This window comes from Phocoena sinus, chromosome 5 (assembly GCF_008692025.1).
Source record: "Phocoena sinus isolate mPhoSin1 chromosome 5, mPhoSin1.pri, whole genome shotgun sequence".
In the NCBI taxonomy this organism is placed as follows: Eukaryota; Metazoa; Chordata; class Mammalia; order Artiodactyla; family Phocoenidae; genus Phocoena; species Phocoena sinus.
Genome location: NC_045767.1, coordinates 120,852,293 through 120,873,447, shown reverse-complemented (window position 1 = coordinate 120,873,447; position 21,155 = coordinate 120,852,293). Strand labels below are relative to the sequence as shown.

Here is a 21,155-nt window from a genome sequence, read left to right as displayed (position 1 = left end):
TTTTGGTTTCGATTTTTCATGTTTTGTTTCTCCTCATGAGATTTGCCAGGTCATTGTTCTCTTCAAGTCCAAGTTTGGACAATAGTTAAAACATATAAATCACCCAATAAATCAAACACTGAATGATTAACATATCTTTTCTCACTCGTCAAAAATTGATCGGCCTAAGGAGAAATGCAACAGAAACTGAAAGAAAGCTTTCAGGTTCAAGTTAATATGCTAAGTTGAAAAGGATTTAGCCTTTTAAACTCAGCTGGCATAAAGCCAGTCCAAATGACCAAACAACAAAACTGCCCTCAATCTAACTGTGTCACCTTTGTAATGCCTTCTTCTCATACTCCATTCCCTGATGTCGCTGGAGAAGGCAGCATTCCAATTAACCGGGCACTCACCATATAGAGCCATCTACAGAGAATCGAAATTTATATAACGCACTCAAAATAAACATATAATGTGTCTCCATTTATGGCTTCAGGAGACACGTGATAATTGTGCATTGCCCAAATCATTCAACAAGAATTTATTCAGTGCCCAAAGTGCAAGGCATTGAGCTAGGCACTATTAGCTAGGCACTGTATTTCCCAAACTAAAAGTTTGAATACACATTTTAACAAATCATTTTATGTAACATCCAAGTAAATGCAGCAACCTTGGGAGATACAGTTTAGACACTGACATACTAAAATTTCCAAAACATTCCAATACTACATAGAGACAACTGAACATTTTAAATCAGAAGTAGCTGCTCCTCCCAAAAAGAAAAACTGGAACTATACAGTCACTGTAGAGACTCTTTAACTCTTAGAATCCTGGAGCTGATGGGAACTTTTTTTTAAATTTAGCTCCATATGAATAAAATATTCTCTCTGAGCATCAACCATCATTCTTCGGGTTTCACAACTATAGAAAGTATCTGAAATTGACGAACATTGAAAGGTGGTATGTCATAATGTGGAAGCAGCTGTTAACCTAAATCTTTGGTAATTTACTTGTTTGTTTTGCTCTTTTGCAGAGACATGCAGAATTTCCAGCTGTAAGGGACAGAAGTTCAAAGAAAGTCAGAGAGACCATCTTTTAAAATAGAGTTGAATATATTTTGCTGCGAGGCAAAAGCACAGACTAGGGAAATAAAAAGAAAAACACATAGTTCTATTCCTCTCTATGATGGTCTCAAAGGGAATCCATCCAATTCCAAAAACACATAGCATTTTAATAACTGATAACGGCTTCCTCAGAGTTTTTTTTTTAAATAGCTGCATGTGCACTTGTGAAATGGATTTGAGATTCCAGCAATAGGTCTAAGTCCTCAAGTTGATAGTCCACCTGCTTTAAGCCATTATTCAGAATCGCTAACCGTGGAGGAATATGAAATTTTTAATTTGTTTGCTTATGTGAAATATAATGGATGGCTTATCAATGAATACAGCCTGTATGAATACAGGAGATGGAAATATTATAAAATAAAATGGGTTAAAAATGCCAAAATGCAAAGAATATTAAAGACAGTTTACAAACTGAAACCCTGTTTCCGTCTACATCATTCCTACCTGATGACTGTATTTTAAAAAAGGAGTAGATCGCCTAAGAAACAGTGGCTCCTGGGCTTCCCTGGTGGCGCAGTGGTTGAGAGTCCGCCTGCCTATGCAGGGGACATGGGTTCGTGACCCGGTCCGGGAGGATCTCACATGCCGCGGAGCGGCTGGGCCCGTGAGCCGTGGCTGCTGACCCTGCGTGTCCGGAGCCTGTGCTCCGGAACGTGAGAGGCCACAGCAGTGAGAGGTCCGCGTACCGCAAAAAAGAAAAAGAAACAATGGCTCCTATTTTCTAGAGCTTTCCCTAGAAATTAACAAAATCCTCAAACCAGAGTAACAATATGGGCCATTATCTGTAGTTCAGACAAATAGTCTTACAATAACACCTTTCAAAATAAAAGTAAATAAAACTCCTTACCAGGAGTGTACACTATTTCTATTTCTGCATATATATTGATATGAATAGAAAACACTGTTTAACAGTTTTCCTTTAGTAAACTTCATGCCAAGATCAAACCAGATTATAACATTTACCATCAGACTTTAAATTTCTGCTAAATATAAAGATATAAAAGCTTCTCCTAATAAAACTATTTTATATAGTCAGTAATTCAATAAAGAAAATTTCAAAACAAAATGTGATATCCTAAATATTACTAAAAGAAGTGACAGTTTCAAACAGATGCTCAAGAGAGAAGAGCATCTTTGCCAAAGGGAAGAATTTGCTTACACTCACCTCCATTCTAGTCCCACCTGTGACCATCCATTCTATCTATTCTGGCTCCATTTCTTCAACCATAAAATAAATGTCACATGAGCTACCACTGTAGACCCAAGGCATTCATGAATTTCAATATTAATGGTCCTGACTATTCTTGAGTGACCCTGAAAATACATTAACATGCTGTCATTTGTAATTCTGTGTCAGCAGTGACTGAACTGCCATTCCCAGGTGAGTGGACCAAGGGTAACCTTCCAGGCTCTCAACTCCCATTTGATGATCTTCTGGTTCTCACAAGTGAGTGGCGAGTACAACTGCTGCCCATTTACATATAGGACAAGTAGCCTGTGATGTTATTAACACGTAACAGTGGAATTATAGGAAGCTGGGACTCAAAATCTCACTGTATTTTCCTCTTGAACATCAGGAGAATGCTACACTAGAAAGCTGCTGAAAAAATTAACAAAATGATTTTTTCATATCATTTCACTGGATTTGCTAAAAGGAGACTATGTCTAGAAAAATGCTGTTTTCCAATGAGGTCACTCTAAATGGATTCTTTATTTGGTTTCATAATTAGTTTCAACTTTACACATGGCTGACAAAAAAGATAAGGAAAAGCAGAAGAGGCCAATTATAAAAGCTATAAACGCATACTACGTCAGTCATATTTCATATCTCTAAAATTACAAATAAAAGCACATCATAAAGAAACAAACAGATCTTAAAAGGCATATTTTTAAAGTAATCTAAACAAATGTCAGAGTAAACCTCTAACTAGAGCCTAAGGTGTTACTTTTTTCACATTTTAACTGGATGTCTTAGATTGTTCTTTAAAGCAGACGTTCTTCCCACAGTTCCCAAAAAACTATTATTTTTTAAACGTTAATTCTTCTAACTGATGGCACTGGAATTTCCCTGAATCCCAGCTGCAACTGTTGCCTTAAGCCTTAAGTTTACAGAATGTTTTGAAAACAATGCACTTGTGTTATATTTACTTTATAGTGGAAATCCTGAAAGGATTAACGAAGAGATCAATCTAATTTGCAATTAACAGCATTAATTTGCATGCCGTTCACTAAGTCCTGAAAAGAATTTGTTCTCTTTTGAAGGATATTCACCATGCCCAAATCGTGTTGCTTACAGTATTAATTAGATTAGCAGTCGGTCCCCTTTCTTCACATCCTGTGCTGATGTAAACTTCAGCCACCAAACAATGACATTTAGTCAAAGTTTCAATTAATGACACTGAATTAATGCAGTTTTACTATACTCAAATGGAAAACCAGATACATGGAAAAGCTCAACTGATGGTAACAAACATCAGTAAAATAAATTCACAATGAGCTCTTCTTGACACACTGCAAAGAAATGGCGTTATTTAATATTCCATTTCAAGATCCAAACATGACAGTTATCACTGATGTACCATATTTTTGTTTTCTTTAATTAAGTAGTATTACCAGCCTCATTCAGCTAGAAACACTAGTGGCTTGAATCCCTATTTACTTAACATTTTACTTAGCTACAATCGTCTTGCTTATAAGATCCTAGATAGCTTTCCAGAATTTCTCTATGTGTACTTTGTCTACACAAATACTATATAAGCTGACAATACACAGAAGGACAGCTCCTTTTTTTGCATTCCCAAGAGTTAAAAGCAATCTGACATAAAGCACAAGGGTCCCCTAACTAGAGCTTTTGAGAAATTCCCCAAAACACTTCCCAGGAATTGACCCCTCAACAACCATGGTATCTGGAATTTCTACCATTTGGGTTAAGGTAAAAGGCCCATTACAAAATACCTGGAGATGGGAAAAGAGGAAAGGGCAAGAGATATAACAAAGCAGCAGACTTGTCACATACAGTTCGATTTCCTCCAAGTGTTTAACTGTCATATAAACAAAGTTCTACAGCCCAGCCCGTAGGGAATGTTAGGGCCACACGAAGAAGAGTAAAAGACAGGAACAGGGGGCTTCCCTGGTGGCGCAGTGGTTGAGAGTCCGCCTGCCGATGCAGGGGACACGGGTTCGTGCCCCGGTCTGGGAGGATCCCACATGCCGCGGAGCGGCTGGGCCCGTGAGCCATGGCCGCTGAGCCTGCGCGTCCGGAGCCTGTCCTCCGCAACGGGAGAGGCCACAACAGTGAGAGGCCCGCGTAACGCATAAAAAAAAAAAAAAAAAAAAAAAAAAAAAAAAAAAAAAAAGACAGGAACAGGCAGGGAGACATGAAGGGAAGCCAGAGTTTGGAACAAGGCCCCCGTGGAGCACCACTGAAGAGAAAAAACCAGACTATGGGTTGTATTAAGGGAGGAGAGGGGGAAATAATTATTCTTCTATTTATTGACTTCTGTCTTTTGCCTTATAATTATACAATGCTTCTTTTTAAAAATATAAAACAGTAAATGGATGAAACTATTCTGCTTTCCAACAAATGGCACTACCAAGATGTTTTCTCTGAATTGTTTTACTTTCCATTGTTTTTATGCAAGAACAGACAAAATGAAACAGCCCAAGTTTTGCTAGATGAAGTAACTTTCTGACGTTATCTAAACGAATGCTTTTCCTCTCCAATGCTGCCATGCCCTTCCATTTTTAAGGTTTAAAAACTGACCAGGGTCTGTGAACACACTCAAGAAGATGCTGAAAATCTGAAAAACTACAGTCAGTCGAGACTAAAACTCAACCTGCCTACCTTTCTAAAGTTGCATTCTGGAAATACAAATCAAGGAAGCTGTCACATCATCGCATTACTACAAACAAAACCACAAGCACAGCTTTATTTGTAAACAGCAGTTTGTTATACAACAAAAGCCAGATCACACTAACGAAGATAACTGTAAACAAACACCACGGCCACAGAAATAATGATCTGAATTCTTCTTACTTCTACTTGCGAGTCAATGTTATCTGTACTTTATAAAGTGAAAGAATACTTAAGGAGCACAAAAATTTCACTTGCCTACTTTAAAAACATGAGTCAATCTCAGACCACTGAGATAAAAGTTCTAACAAAATTTAGAGTAAAGTCATGGTTTCATGGCTTCGTGAACTATGTCTTATTGAATTTTTGTAAATGTGAAAAATCGTTTGCTAACCTGTATTCCATTCTGCAAACATGTACTTCCTACTCATTAAGCATATACATATGTTTTCATGTGGAAATGCTATGTCATAGAAGACTGATAATCAAAATAGATTATCATCTCAAATGATGGTAAAAATCATATGTATGACAAAATGTCAAATCCAACTTTCAATAATGCCTCTTAAGCCAACCATATAAAGTCTATAAGAAAGCATAAGAGGAATAGCAGTAGTATATCCACCTTAACATCAGGATTCATCATAAAACCTTTTCTATAAACAAAATTTCACATTTAAAATTTCACATCAAGATCCCTATCAAAATATATGCAAAATTAACTTTTCCTATTTTGAATCTATTACATCCAACTGCATTTCAGTTCTGCAAAAATAGGTAAACCAAATTTTTTTGAATTATCGGTGGTCATGTGTATGTATAATGAAAAGCCATTTATGATAGTATGTATATAATACAGTACTGTAAAAAGGCAAGACAAAATAGCCATGGAATGGTTCAATGGGCTCTTTCACGTCAACGGGTAAAGACATCAAGCCAGAACGTATGAACAATTATTTTCACATTCTTCACTTGATGATAATTTTACATTTACATTAAGAAGCCACACTCTGCGATTTAAAACAGAGAACTGACCTTATGTGTACACATGACTGTTTTCTAATTGCTGACACATTTACTGCTATCATTTTAATTGTAAGCTTTACATCAAGTGTTTTGAAAAAAGGTAATCTCAACATACAGATTGGCATTACACCTAAACTTCACACCTTAGGGAGATATTTGTTATTCTCTGATATTTCAGCAAAAGGTCTTAATTTTTGAAAATGTCAACAGAGGCCCTTAACACAAAACATAGTTCTTTTGAATGAATGTGAATTGACTGTTTACATGAAAATCCATGCCTGCAGAAAGAATAGCTGTGCATCAATAGACCTATTTCAAGTCATTTTTTTAGAGATATTACCTCCTTATTTTGATGAGTCTGTGAATACTGCACTGAAGCAGGAATGATTCTAATAGAACCAAAACAAGAGGAGAGAGAAGACACACATACACACACTCACACGCACATTACTTTAAAAAAAAACTGAGCAAACCTGAGTGAAGCAATGAATAGTTCCGAAGCCCCATAAGGACTTATGCATCATGCATGGTCTTCAGACTGCTGGGTTACTTCACCTAACTGCTCATGGTGCATACGACTTCATTGCCTTGCACTCTACTTGCATGCTCAGGCCACATTAGATACTATCTCTGTTCGGCACAAAACACACAGGCGTATTCACACACACACTTTCTCTCTACACCGTCCAGCGCTGTTTCCAATTCCAGAGGCCCGCTCTGCGCGTAGCCCGTGCCCATCCCTACTTTGCTCTGCGTCCTGACTCCAGGAACGTAGGGATACTACATTTAGGGATACTACTTAATCCTGGTGTATCTGCTCTGTGGCCTCATCCTTCCAGGATTCACAGGATGGTTCCACCCCCACTCCACCACAGAATACAACGGAGTCGGCGGATTCCCCGGTGCGAGAGAGGAGACCACTACCTGTCCCCTTCCTCACCCCCACGCATCCCGGCTTCTCTTCGCCAGAAACCCCAGGGCCCTCGCCGCCAGGAGTCTGTGCTCCCGGGGGAGACAAGAGCCAATGACAGGAATCAAATAGCCCGTTAACAAGCGGGTGCCAGGGGCACGGAAAAAGTGAGCGGGGTGAGGTTACCACCGGGGAGGTGTGCTCCAGCAGGGCACCCTTCAAGAGCAATGACAGCTCGGCGGGGGCAGGCTGGGGGCGGCGAGGGAGGCTGGGGAACCGCTTTCCGCGTCTCTCTCAGGGCCTGCGGGGGAATCCCGGGGCGGCAGCGGCTGGGCTCTCGGGTCGTTCCCCGCCTCCCACGCCCCCTGCGCGTCCCCTCCGCCACCCCCTCCCTGAGGCCGCCCCCGCCCCGCGCGGAAGGAAGCGCCGGGCTCCCCCCACGTTCTCCCGCTCTCTCGCGAGTCCTGTGCGGGCCCTTTCAGAGGGAAGCGAAGAGGGAGGGGGCGCGGAGAGAATTGCTGCAATGGAGCGCCGAAAGAACCCTGCCCGAGCGAGGCAGGCGGTGGAAAGCCACGGCCACATAAAAATGCCATATTAATTTCTGAAAAGCCATAAATCACCCCTCCCTCTGCAAAAGAAAACCATAAACCCGATCCCATGCAAGACTGCGAGCAGCCACCCACTTCCTATTTCTGTCACAGCAGCTACACCCTGCCAGCAACCACCCCCCGGGCGCCCCCTCCCGCCACCGCCACCGCCAACCCCGCCACCGCCTCCCCTCGGCTCAGCCATTTGCCAACTGACGCCCCCGTTACATAAAAATGCCCCAAGGGGGGCCGGGTGGGAAGCCTGGGGGAAGGGCGCGCGAGGGAGGGGGGTTCGAGGGTTGCACAATATCCTAGAAGGTCCGTGGCTGGAGCCGGGAGAAAACCTGGGGCTGGGGGAGGGGAGGTGAGCCGCCCGGCGCCTGCGGCACACTGTGCACCCGGGCGACCGCGGCGCGCCGCTTACCTTTCACCACCCTGTCGGTCGTCGACAACTTGGGATCAATTGCCTTGGGCTCGGACATCTCCGGCCGCCGGGGGACAGCGACGCGCTGCTCGTCCGTCCTACTGCACACCCCGACCGGACCGGCGGGCCAGACACTCAACGCCGCCGCCGCGCTGCAAACCGCTTGGCTGGAGGTCTGGGCTCTGAGCTGGCTTGAAAGTTACTGCCTTCTCCGCGCGTCCCTCCTCCTCCTTCGCCGCCGCCGCCTTCACTCCTCCTCCGCCGCCGCCGCCAGCCCCGCCGACTCTGCTCCGGGCTGCGCGTGTGTGGTGGTTATTTATTTATTTTCTAAGCACGCCTCTCGGTTCTTCTTTTATTCTTGGGGGAAGGGGGATGGGGAGGGGAAGCGCACACACGAGCACCCACCCCGGCACGGAGATCGGGCACCGCGGAATGGAGCCCCACGCGCGCACACTGCCGGGATTAAGACCGATCACATGGGGAGGGCCGGGGGCGAGGGAGGAGAGGCAGGGCCGCCGATGTCAGTGCCACCAGCCGCGCCTCAGCGTCCCCGGCGGCGGAGAGGCGGCCGCCGCTGCTGCTGCTGCTGCTGCTGCTGCTGCCGCTGCTGCTGCTGCCGCCGCTGCCGCCGCTGCCGCTGCCACTGCTTCCCCACACAGAGCACCGCCGCTGAAAGGCGGCCGCCGGAGACGTCCCGCCGCCGCTCTCGGCCGCGCTCGCCTCTGCCTCCCCGCGCTGCTCCTTCACTCACACAGGCACAGCCGCGGAGCTCGGCAGACACAGTCCCTGGCGCAACCTACCCTCCGCCACCGCCGCCGCCGCCGCCGCCGCCACCGCTCCCGCCTCCGCCTCCTCCCCTTCCTCCTCCCGGCCCCCGCCTCTAGCTCTCCGACAGCCTCCTCCTCCCCGCGGAGCCTGCCCCCTACTCCCCCCGGCGTTGGAGCTGCGGGCGCTCATTGGCTAATGTGCGCGTCACTCACTGCCAGCGGCGCTCCCCTCTGGTCCCGCCTCCCGCTCCTCCTCCTCGTCTCCGCCCCCCGTTCTGTTTTCTCGCGGCTGCCAGTCGAGCGGGTCTGCTACCTCCACCGCCCAGTCTCCGCTCAGGTGTCACTGTTGCTGGCAGCCCAGGATTAGGGAAGGAGAATGGGCAGGGGGTCGCGGCTGGAAGGAGAGAGGCTCTACCATGCCTCCCCCAGCCCCATTTGGCCTCCTCCCTTGGACCCCGCACACACACCCCGCGCCGCTCTGGCAACCGTGCCTGGTCGGCTGGGTTAAGCCGCAGTGTGAGTAGCCAAGTGCGGAGGGTGTCTCCGGGTGTGTGCGTGGCCCGCGAGAGGGCAAGAAGGGAGGAGGCGGAGGGAGGAGGGAAGGGGGTGGGGGTGAGAGGCGACCGAGAGAGGGCGGAGGAAGGAAGAGCGCTAGGAGCTCCGGGGCCCGCCGCACAGCTGCTGTCGCTGCCTCAGCTGTCCAGAGAGAAGCGCCAAAATGGGGACGAATAAACAACTTACCTTGGAGAGACGGGCTCTGCCTGTGATGGGTGTACGGTGGTTTTCCTGTTGGGGCTTTTGTGGGGCGTGGTGTAGTTGTTATTAATGTTTCCCACCCGTGCATCCACACCTTGCGACGAACAGCCGCTCCCGAGTGTCTCCGGCCAGGGACGTGGCGGAGAGTGCGGGACGCTATAGGACGGGGGACCGGGCTGTCCACTGAGGATGGGGACGGGAGTCCAAGCGACCCTGGGCAACTCTGAGTTACCTGGGTCAGCCCTGCTGGTCTCCAGGGAGAAATGGGGATGCGAGGGCGGGAGAAACACCAGAGAGGGTCGCCTTTTCCCTGTTGACACTGCACACCACGCGACTGGTCGTAAATGGTGACCCCACGTCTCCCTTCCCATCTCCCTTCCCAGCACCCGATACCACCTGGTGCTCCTGGTACCTGCAGGGCACTGAAGCCCAAAGTGGGTCCCCATTCTGGTATCCTCCCGTTGGAAGGAGTGTGGAGGATGGAATGGGAGGTGTGGAAGGCCAAAGCGTGACAGTGGCCCAAATGCTCCCTTCTGACCTGCCTGCTGCGCCACAGAATGAGGAGCAGGTCTCCCTCTGCAAGAAGGTCACCTCTCCACAGCCCCTCTCCCCAACCAACCTCAGCAACAAGGACCAAGGACCAGCAGAGGCTGGGGACAGGAATTAGATTAAAGTTCAAACCCGAGGGCTTCCCTGGTGGCGCAGTGGTTGAGAGTCCGCCTGCCGTTGCAGGGGACAGGGGTTCGTGCCCCGGTCTGGGAAGATCCCACATGCCGCGGAGCGGCTGGGCCCATGAGCCATGGCCGCTGGGCCTGCGCGTCCGGAGCCTGTGCTCCGCAACGGGAGAGGCCACAACAGTGAAAGTTCAAACCCGAAAAGAAGTTTTAGGAATTGTCTGATGACACTGGAGTGTGGCTTCAGCGGTGTGGCCTGCAAGGAATAGGAGCTCAAACTAGGAGGCAGGTGAGCCTCTATGGAGGCCTTTTTAGCAAAAGGAGACCACGCAAGGTATGTCCCTGACTTAGGGAGACTGCCATTGGCTCCAAATTCTGCTGCCCAATTCACAACCCTAGAATTGTTTTGTGGTAATTAGTCAGACAGTACATTCAGTAAATATGTATCCTGCTCTTTTTTATGCCAGACACTGTGATAGGTAATTTGTGTGGGGTGGGGAATTGAAAAGGGCCCTTGCCAGTAATAAAGCCTAGTCCAGTAGAACTGTCATAAAAATATGAGCTCTGAGAGGCCAGTGTATTGCCTCAGGAAGGGACTGTTAACAACAGCCTCCTGAGCACAGGCAGAGCTAGTTGCTAAGGCAGATTTGGGAAGTTGGTCCCTGGCCAGATGGCACACAGCAAGGCAGGGATGCCAAGACCTGTGGGTGAAGAAGAGGGCCTGCTTGAGGCAAGAGCAGGAAACCACGTCCAGGTATGCTCACTTCCAATGCCGCAACGTTCTTTCCCACATATTGCAAACAGAGATACAGTTCCCACCATTATTTGGACTCACTTTTCAGGTATTTTTTTAAAAAAAGAAAAAAAATACCTTTGAACCAAGCTCAGAGACTTAAAAAGTCAGCACCATAGAAAAGTTTTATGAAACAGATAGGAAATTAAGGCACACTTTTCAGGCACACCCTTCAGTCTGCTACAAGTCTAGGACACCTCCTAACTGAGGTATGTGTGGTAAAAAAAAAAAATGTTATGAATCATAATCACTTTATAACACATCTTATTATCATCATGTGCCTTTAATGCGTGTGTCTGGTTCCACGCTGTTGCAACACAGACACATCTTCTTAATCAAAATTAAACCCTACTCTAAGGAAAATTAGACAGCAGCATATTAACTAGAGACTAGTTACGTCCACGTAGCTGGCCTACTGATAGAGCCGAATCATCTTTTTTATTTAGGTATTTTCAGGTGTCCTACCATCTGCTACTGACAGTTTTTTTATTCTGTTAGATTGCCCAAGCAGTCCTTGATTATATTACCTCTTGCATCAGATCACCTTAGACATGGAATTTACATTTTCAAAAAGTTACTGCAATTCCTGGATGCTGACTTTGACAATGTCCTCTATTTATGGAGAAAAAGAAAAAAAAAAAAAAAAACCTTGGCAAAAAAAAACTTACTGTCTACCAAAAGTTGTATTTCCCCTTCTTTAGTATACTTCTCTCTGCAAAGCATCTGTCTAGGTAGAGACTCCATTTCCCGGCCTGCACCTGCTTGCATCTGAGTGGGTCCATAAGACTAGTTCTGGTCAATGGGCTGTGGGCTGAAGTGTTTCATCATTTTCCAGCTAAGGCCGTTAAGCAGCAGATATGCATTCTCTAGCCCATGGGCTCCCATCCTATAGCTGGATTCAGAGGCTTCTAGGGTCCTGGAGGAGGTGTAACCTCAAATGGAAAGAGCTCAGTGCCTAAACTACCACATAGAGAAATGCTGCCCACCTACTAGAAATCTGCATTGGACTTTACATGAAGAAAAAATAAACTCTTAGTGTTGCTCCATTGAAATGTGGGGATATGTCTGTTAGGGGAGCTAGTATCACCAAATTAGCACACAAAATTTATGTTTATTTATTTATGTTAGTTCAAAAAGTAAAATCCAGAATTATTGTGTATCTGTTATATAACTACAAGAAGACTAAAAATATTCTTATTTTTTTAAACACATGAGCATCAAACCTTGTTCTTTTATAAAGAACTATTGATTTGCCAGTTGTGTTTCGAACACCTGTTCTGTGCAAGGTACTGTGCTGCTAGATAATGCATAAATGTATAAAGGAGTCAAGATTTAGTCCTTTCGTTCAAGGATCTCAAAGTCTTGTTATACAAGAGTTGTACATATTTTATCTCTGCAAACATTTAGGTGTAAGGTGCTACTTCATCAAAACTAATTATGAACATAAATATGTATGAGAAAAGAAACTATTGAGGATTTGGAGTCATCTATGCATTCAAATGCTCCAAGTCACAGCTTACCTCCATTGGTACAAATTATCGTAAATGAATAAATGAATAATGTTTTAGTTTGCTATTAAGTGCTCTGCTAGATCTAGAAGCTTTTTTTTTAAAGAAAATAAATAAAGATATTTCATTTTGTATCCTGTTTTGAGAATAACCAGCTTTTGAAATTTTCGACTTTCCTTTGGTTCTTGGATGAATTACTATCATTTTGACTTTAAGAGCTGAATAGTAACTTCCGGTTTCAACTCTTCTAAGACATGCACTTCATTCTGAGTAGTTGATGGCAGACAGCAGCATGTCTGACCTATTCTCACCTGAGATGAGGGAGCATAGTGCTGAAGGACCTTGTAGACAGCCAATCCTGGCAGAGCCATGAATATGTATGAGAATTCGATTTATTATCTTTAAGCTAATTCCTATGACATGCACTTTTAACATGTTCTACCCTATTCACTATAGAGTCTCTATGAAATATATATTCAACATGGATTTTATTTGAGGTTTAAACTAAAAGTGCTTCTTGTTTATCTTTTGGATTGCTCTTGAAATTTTATTGAGCCTTGTTTTTTTCCAGAAGATAGTTTTACTCATTTAGGAAAATTATTTTTCAAAGAACATAATAAATTGTTATACCAAATGTATTCAGGAATAAATTTTTTTTTCTCCATCAGGGACCAATCTATAACTTACGGAATTGTATGCTAAGTTTAATATGGAGAGGATATATTTTATGTAAAATTTGGCAAGACTATGGGCAATCATTATTAATTTGGATTTAATAAACATATTTTTATATTTGTTTTATTTGTATTTATACCTTCATCTCATATCCCAGTTCTGGGCACACAGTAAATGCTCAACAAATTTTGCTGAGTGAATTTAAAAAGTCTATTGTCATCCAATATATGAGGCACTAGAGTAAGTACCACAGCCCCTACTCTCAGGGATATTTTAATATTACTAATATAGATATAAAAATATTTTTTTATATCTATATATTATATCTATCTATATATCTATATATACATACACACAAACTGGAGAGAAATCTTATAGCCCTTTCTCCTAGATAGTTTGAATTCTAATTTTATTAATTAAAAAATTATGAATAGATTAATGGTGTCAAGTCATAAATGTTCACATTTAAAATAACAATATACGTTGTATTATATTGATAATCTAAGAACTATTCATGCTGTAAAACTTTATGTATTCTGGCTTTTCTAAACTCAGAATAGTTGACCTGAAATGAGCTGAAGTTTACACTTGAAGTGCTTTGAGAACAACTTCAAGACCAACATCAAATGACTTAGCAATTAAACTAAAGATACCATGTTGTGGAAGACCTGATAAATCAATTTAGGACAAACTTTCTCAAGCCCTCTAAAAGCACATTTGCATATACAAAATCAATATAGTAACTAGAAATGAGTTTCACTCTTTAAAGCCAGGAGAAATTTAACCTTACCCCAAGTAAGTTTTGCCCATTATCGATTGGAAATTCATGAATTTGCAAGTAAACATTCTATTAAAAAAGAATCTTGCACTCAGTCTAGCCATCTTCCCATTTGCTTCTAATTAGTGGGGTTTTATTTTGCTAGTCTTCATGGTTATTGGAAATCCTATATTCAATAGGCATTTATTGAACACTTATGCATATCAGACACTGGGAATACAGTAGGAAAATATCAAGGTCTCTCCATTCATAAACCTTACATTCTAGTGAGGAGAGACAGATGATTAAAAGTAACAATTAAAAACAATTACACATACAGGTGAACGAAGCGGTAAAAATCACGTACAGTGGTAACAACAGTGGAAGGATTGGTTGGCAAAGTGGTGTTACTGTTGTGGACAGATTGTTTAGGGAAGACCTCTCTGAGAAGGTAATATTTCAAGAGATTCAAATGAAGTAAGGACAGTATCTATGCAGCTATCTGGAAAGGGAGTGTTCCAGGTTGAAGAAACCACGTGTGCAAAGGCCCTGATGTAAGAGTCTGACATTTTAAAAGAACTGTCAAAGGAGGTCAGTGTAGCTGGTGCACAATGAACTAGAGAGAGTGGTACAAGATGAGGTCAGAGAGGTGATGTAGGGTCAGATCATATAGGGCCTCGTAGAACATAAAAAACTTCTAAACATTATTCTGGTGAAATAAGCAGTATTTTATTAGGAAAGGGATATGATATGATTTAAACTTAAAGAAGATCCTCACTCTTTTGTAAGAACTGACCCTGGATGCAGTGGTTGGAAGGGAGCAGGGGTGGAAATGGGAGCACCAAGTAAGAGACTATTGTCACAATCCAGGCTAGAAATAAGGTACTTTGGATTATCGAGTTTAGAAGGAAGTAGTGAAAGCTATCCTATTCCAAATATATCTTAAAGCAGAGCTAACAGATTTGCTGATGGATTGGATAGACTTTGTAGGAAAATAAAAAAGAGGAGTCGAGAACTCCAAGGTTTGGGGTCTGAGCAAAAAAAAAAAAAGATGGCGTTACCATTTCCTGACAGAGGTAACATTGGAAATGAAGAGCATATTTCTAAAGCTAGTTTTAGATATGTTAACTTTGAGATGCATGTTATATGTGGACGTGGAGATGGCATATAGGGAATTGTATATACGCATCTGGACTTGAGAGGAAAGAGCCAGGCTGGTGAGTAGTCGTGGCATTTTAGTAGTTCTTTTTTTTTTTGCGGTACGCGGGCCTCTCACTGTTGTGGCCTCTCCTGTTGCGGAGCACAGGCTCCGGACGCGCAGGCTCAGTGGCCATGGCTCATGGGCCCAGCCGCTCCGCGGCATGTGGGATCTTCCCGGACCAGGGCACGAACCCGTGTCCTCTGCATCGGCAGGCGGACTCTCAACCACTGCGCCACCAGGGAAGGCCTTTAGTAGTTCTTTATTTTAGTTAGGCGGTAGGGAGAAGAGGAGGGACCAGAAAGGAGTAGCTTCTGGGGTAGAAATGTGGTATCTCTGAGGTCAAGCAAACGAAGTGTCAACAATGCTGAAGATTTGAGTATAACGATAACTGAGAATTGACTACTGGTTTTGACAGAAGGTGAGTTCACTGGTGATTTTAACAAAGCAGTCTTTATACCTATCTAAAATAGCACCTCATCAGTCTCTACCTCTTTATACTAACTTAGCCCCTTTTTTATATTTATAATTACTTGACAGTATATGTGCCGGTATGCTATGTCTGTGATGTGTTTGTCTGTCTTTCTGAAAGTAGATGACATGACCCTCGAGGGAGGGGAATTTGTCTTGTTCCCATTTGAATCTCCGTGATTAACAGCTGATTATTGAAAGAATGGGCTTACAATGCTAGCCCAGGTTAGTTTTTCTTATTTTCTCAGCAGTTGAAATAAGCATTTCAAGGGGGTTGGGGGTGGGAGGATTAAGTGAATGTGGTCAAAAGGTACAGATGTCCAGAAATAAGATAAATAAGCTCTGGGGATGTAATGTAAAACATGGTGACTATAGTTAGTAACACTGTATCATATATTTGAAAGTTGCTAAGAGAGTAGATCTTAAAAGTTCTCATCACAAGGGAAAAAATTGTAACTATGTGAGGTGATGGATGTTAACTAATCTTATGATGGTAATCATTTTGCATTTGTAGAGAAAAATAGAAATTCATGTTTAGATTTTTTTTAATTACAAAAATCAACTTTAATAGAGTAAAAAGAATTGACTCAGACCTCCAGGATGAGAAATGGGATGGGAATTCAGGAATTCCATTTTCATGTGAGGTGTGTCTCTCACATGTCCCCATTGTAAGAATAATTACGTGTGTAAATCCAGGGGAGGGCACAGTGTTACTCATAGCTCCTCTTTCTTCAAATACACAAAGAGTTCTATTGTTTGAAACATTTGAATGACTCCCTAGTGATAAATTAGGCCAGACATTAGCAATTTTGAGGGAGGAAGTGGGTAGAATTTGGGTGATGGTTGTTTAGAAGCAGACCCTCAAAAGAGATTCCTTCTCTCTTTCAGGGTGTGCCTGAGGTCCAGCCCACAGGAGTGTAAACAGTCAGGGAAATTGTGCTAGATAGGCTTTCAGGTGCCTGTCCTGCCCACTCCCATCTTAGATAAAATGCCCCAGCCACGGCACCTGCTGAGTGATCATCAATTCACAGGTTCAATTGCTGTCATCACAGAGGATTGGACCAGGGTGGGTGAATATCTAACTAGAGAACATCTAAGGACCAGTGACCTTAACTTCCCAAAACTAATTTGCAAAGTAAGCTAGGCTAAACAGATACTCTCTTGGAAGAACATGACTTAAAAATTCAGAGGAAAGTTGGGGGTGGTTGTTTGAATGAAAGGTCTTGCAGACTGGAACTGAGATGGCCACTAGCAAATGATTCATGTGCAAGGTGGGTAAACAGATGAAGCCATTCAGGCCAGAGGGACCATCGTTCAGATCCTGCAGGAGTGAAGGGAGGAGAGAGAGACAGAGACAAAGAGATTCCTAAATCTGTTTTCCTTTTTGTTCTAAGGCCTGGTTGTTTAAATTTTTTCTGGGTTTATGAGACCCCTCAATATCTTGACAACAAATCCTGTTTTCTAGAGCTGGTTTGAGATTTCTATTCCTTACAAACCCCAAAACGCCTCACTGACTCATACGAAGGGTAGAAAAGAGCAGCTAAGATTGTGACTTCATGCCCTCTGTGGGTTTTCAAAAGTTGACACCTGATTGGGATAGTTCCTTTTCTTCATTCAAAAAATGACTATAAGGGATTCCCTGGTGGCGCAGTGGTTGAGAGTCCGCCTGCCGATGCCGGGGACACGGGTTCGTGCCCCGGTCCGGGAAGATCCCACATGCCGCAGAGCGGCTGGGCCCATGAGCCATGGCCGCTGAGCCTGCGCGTCCAGAACCTGTGCTCCGCAACAGGAGAGGCCACAACAGTGAGAGGCCCGCGTACCGCAAAAAAAAAAAAAAAAAAAAAAGACTATAAGATGCTCCCATCCTTGCCCATCCCAGTTGTTTCTATAGCACACTCAATACCAAAAATAAAAAGAGTGAAAAAAGTATATGCGGGGGAGAGGTGGATAGGGGAGGGGGAGAGAGAAAGACAGAGACAGAGGCAGAGACTGACTCTGCCTGAAGAGCCTTGGTAAGTGCGAAGGTTTTTAATTGAATATGCTCTATGCCTGTTTCCATGTCACATTCAGGTTATAAGCTATGCTGCAATAAAAATGTAAAGATCTCAGTAACTTAACACAGCTTGATGTTCTCTGCAGGCTTGGGCCACCCTCCAGGGCAGTCATCCTCCGTGTGCTGGCTCAGCATTCCAGCCTGCTTCAATCAGTCAGAAGCACCCATATCAGCATTTCACAGTCACCCAGCAGGAGAGGAGAGCCCTGGAGAGCTGAGTTCCAGCAATCAAATGCTTCTGCCCGGAAGTGGCACTCACAAATGACTACATTTGACTGGAACTCCTCATTTGGCCACACCTTATTTCAAGGGGGCACAGGTATGTGATCCTCCCACATGTTCAAAATCAGAGGGAGGCCAAATATTTATAAAGGGTAATAATGCCATCAGCAGTTCTAAATAATCTAACCCACGTGGGACTTCCATGCTACTGTTTGATAGCTAGTGACTAGGACAAACATCTTAGTTCTTTTTTACATGCCAAGATACTCGTGCGTGCCTGTGGCTACTGACCTGCTTCTTGTATTGAACCTTTCCTATTCTGCCACATAGCCTCCACTGGACTGAATCGGTTATACTCCACTTGGCTCGATTTTGATCTTACTACATCTTCCCTAGGGCCTGCGGTCCTACACCCAATCCTGGTATCACTACCACTTCTTGTAATCTTGCCAGCTCCCTCTTAGGCCAAGGCTTGGTTTCTCCCTCACTCTCAATACTCTAGTGCCTTTGTAGATGGGTATTGTTGGGCGATCACTGGCAGTTGTTAATATTATACAAACCAGACTGGAAAAAAATGCCCTCTTAATGTGTCTTAGCTACAAATAGAAGCATTAACTTCTTTTCTAATTTTCAAAGATGTAAGCAGATTATTTAAAAATATGAATGTCTCTATATATAGATATACAGTATATAGAGAGTTGATTTTTTTGAGTCACTGCCTTTTATAAGAAGTTAATATCACCAGTTTAACACTATGCAAACATATTATACTGTGTAAATGCTGAGTGGTTTCTGAGAATGCCACATTTTGGTACTATTTTGACACAACAAAACAAATATTTTTCTTCTTACTTTATTAGTCCTGCAATATGATGAGTAGCCTCTTGTGTCAATCTGACTAGGCTACAAAACCCAGTTATTTAACCACACACTAGTCCATGTCATGCTGTGAAGGTATTTTGTAGATGTGGTAACATCTACAATCAATTGACTTTGAGGGGATTACCCTTGGTAACGTGGATGGGCCCCATCCAATCAGTTGAAGGCCTTAGGAGCAAAAGCTGAGGTTTCCTGGAGAAGAAAGAATTCTACTTCATGACTGTAGGGTCAGTTCCTGCCTGTTTCAAGCCAGCCAGTTTGCCCTACTGATTTCAGACTCATCAGCGTGAGCCAGTTCTTTATACAAATCTCTTAATATACACATACACACGTAAAGATACATATATATGTATCTCCTTCTGGTTCTCTTTCAAATCCTGACTGGTACCTACAATATATATACTTTTTCTAATTCAAGGTCAGTAGTTATTCTAAATATCATGAAAGAATGTCTCTTTCTATATCTATATCTCTCAGTCTCTCTGTCAATCTGTCTCTTTCTCACACATGTAGATGCACACACACACACACACACACACACACACACACACACACACACAACACATCACATTATATTATTCATTATTATATATTTATTAAAAAGTAAAGTTTCTGATTTAATTCTGTAGTTTCTGTTTCTCTCACTCATGGCCTAAGTGAAGAATTTCTATTAGCAATTTCCCAGGTAATTCTAATGGATAGGCAGTATCTAAGGTTGGGGTGCCTAGCTGTAGAGCCTGAGATGAAGATTCGTATAAAAGTGATTTATTAAAGAATGTTCCAAGGAAAAACCACAGAAAATTATGTCAAGTGACAGGGAAGGGAAGGAAGCCAGGCAAGAGACTGGTGTCGAGCAAAGACGCAGGGGTGGTAACTTGGTTCAGTCCTGCAGAGGACCTCTGCAGACTTATAAGTCACACCTCCAAGCTGTCCCCATCAGGGACCAGAGAGCTGAGTATTTTACCCAGTAGTCACTGGTGGCAAACGCAAATTCCTAGGCCCCTTTGGCTCTCTCTGTACTAAGGCAAAGGCGAGGGAAGTCTGAGAACATCACTCCAACGGAGATGCAGGTGAAAACACGCAGGTAGCTGTTGTGCATGAAAATGGAAAAGGTTTGGAGAAGATATGAGTGGGCACTGAGAACATCTGCTACTCAGGATTGAAAGCCACTAGGATAGAAGCATGGTGCAAGGAAAACAACCACACCTCATTGAGGGCATGCAGATTTAACAATTATATCTTTTCTCTCATATCACTTCAAATTAGTCTCCTCTCCACAATGGACTTACCATCTTAGAAGTAAGTATGATGTGATTTCATGGGCAGATGGTCTCACTCCTTTCCCATTTGCAATCCCCAAATAACACCCCTTCTATTGTATGAAGTTCTTAAGTCTCAGAATACAGCATTTAGTCCCTTTATGGATAGACTAATGTGAAACAAAGAGTAACACATTTTCTAAGCTATGAACTCTGCCTGGGAGAAATCCTGGGTAGAGTTCGGGGAGGTCCCTTATCTCTAAGCGTCTGGCTGCATGTGGGGTGACCTAGAGGCTAAGGTGGTGAAATGCATAGCCCTGCAGACATAAGAGGGCTTTCCAGAGGTTACCCAGGTAGGAATATTTTCAGAGGTCCATTTTCCAGATCCTCAAAGTTCATACTTAGTCTTTCTTGAAACTAATCTGTTAGAGTGTCTCCTGGGACCTACCACTTCTTCTCCATATCTCTCTTCGCAGACCCCTCTGTCTTCCCCTCACTCATCTGAAATCAGTATGGTGTGTTATCCCAAGACGTTTCTGGGGCGCCAAACAAAGAAAATTTGAGAAGTGACACTGGGAGAATCACAAGATGGTAAAGCTAGAAAAGCATCAGCAAAAACATTGGAGAGAAAAGTGCCCTTTCTTATCCAGGGGAAAGTCTGATGGCTAGGATCCTGCAACTTTATGTATCTCCCCCAAATCATGTATTACTTATATATCTTAGAATTCAAAAGCGAAGTGATAGTGGGAATGCATATTTATATGTTTATTGTGATTGAAAAAAATCAGGGTTTTTTTTTCCCCTCACAGAAAAGCCTAATTTAGATTATTGGTTTCACAATTAAGAACCAGATATTTTTCCTCTAAATTAAATAAGTTTAGTTTGCTGCTCTAATGTTTTGATGAAAAATATTTAACACACAAATGCAATATACAATTTTCTAGAACTTATAATCATGTTTAACTATTAAGCCTTCAATATAAAACTGTAGTTAACAACTAAAAATATAATTTTTAAAAATTATTTTAGGAGGTACTTGAGCAAAAACTGTGAATACCTCTAGATAAGCAAAATATATTCACCAGACTAAAGCACTATGACCAAGAGAAGCCAACCAAACCCATCTTTTCTTTTCATTCTCTTGAATACCTCATGACCCTAAGACTGAAACACTTTGATTAATTAGCCAAAGCCCCAAGGAATAAAAGCATAAACTAAGTTTTTGCTTTGATATGTGAGA

General features: G+C 43.2%; 1 protein-coding gene and 1 long non-coding RNA gene across 2 annotated transcripts in view; one reads left to right on the top strand and one right to left on the bottom strand.

The window, feature by feature from the left end:
- The window catches only part of PPP3CA (protein phosphatase 3 catalytic subunit alpha), a 300,421-nt gene extending 291,685 nt beyond the window's left edge, over positions 1–8,736 (bottom strand). The window contains exon 1 of the mRNA XM_032631851.1: positions 7,904–8,736. Within this exon, the coding sequence (XP_032487742.1) occupies positions 7,904–7,961 (58 nt within the window). The 5' untranslated portion in view covers positions 7,962–8,736. The remainder of the gene's footprint in view (positions 1–7,903) is intronic.
- Positions 8,737–15,313: 6,577 nt separating this feature from the next.
- Positions 15,314–20,657, top strand: LOC116753845. Its single transcript, XR_004349885.1, has 3 exons — positions 15,314–15,452; positions 17,642–17,874; positions 20,392–20,657. It is a non-coding gene; the product is annotated as an uncharacterized LOC116753845 (long non-coding RNA).
- Positions 20,658–21,155: the final 498 nt, after the last annotated feature.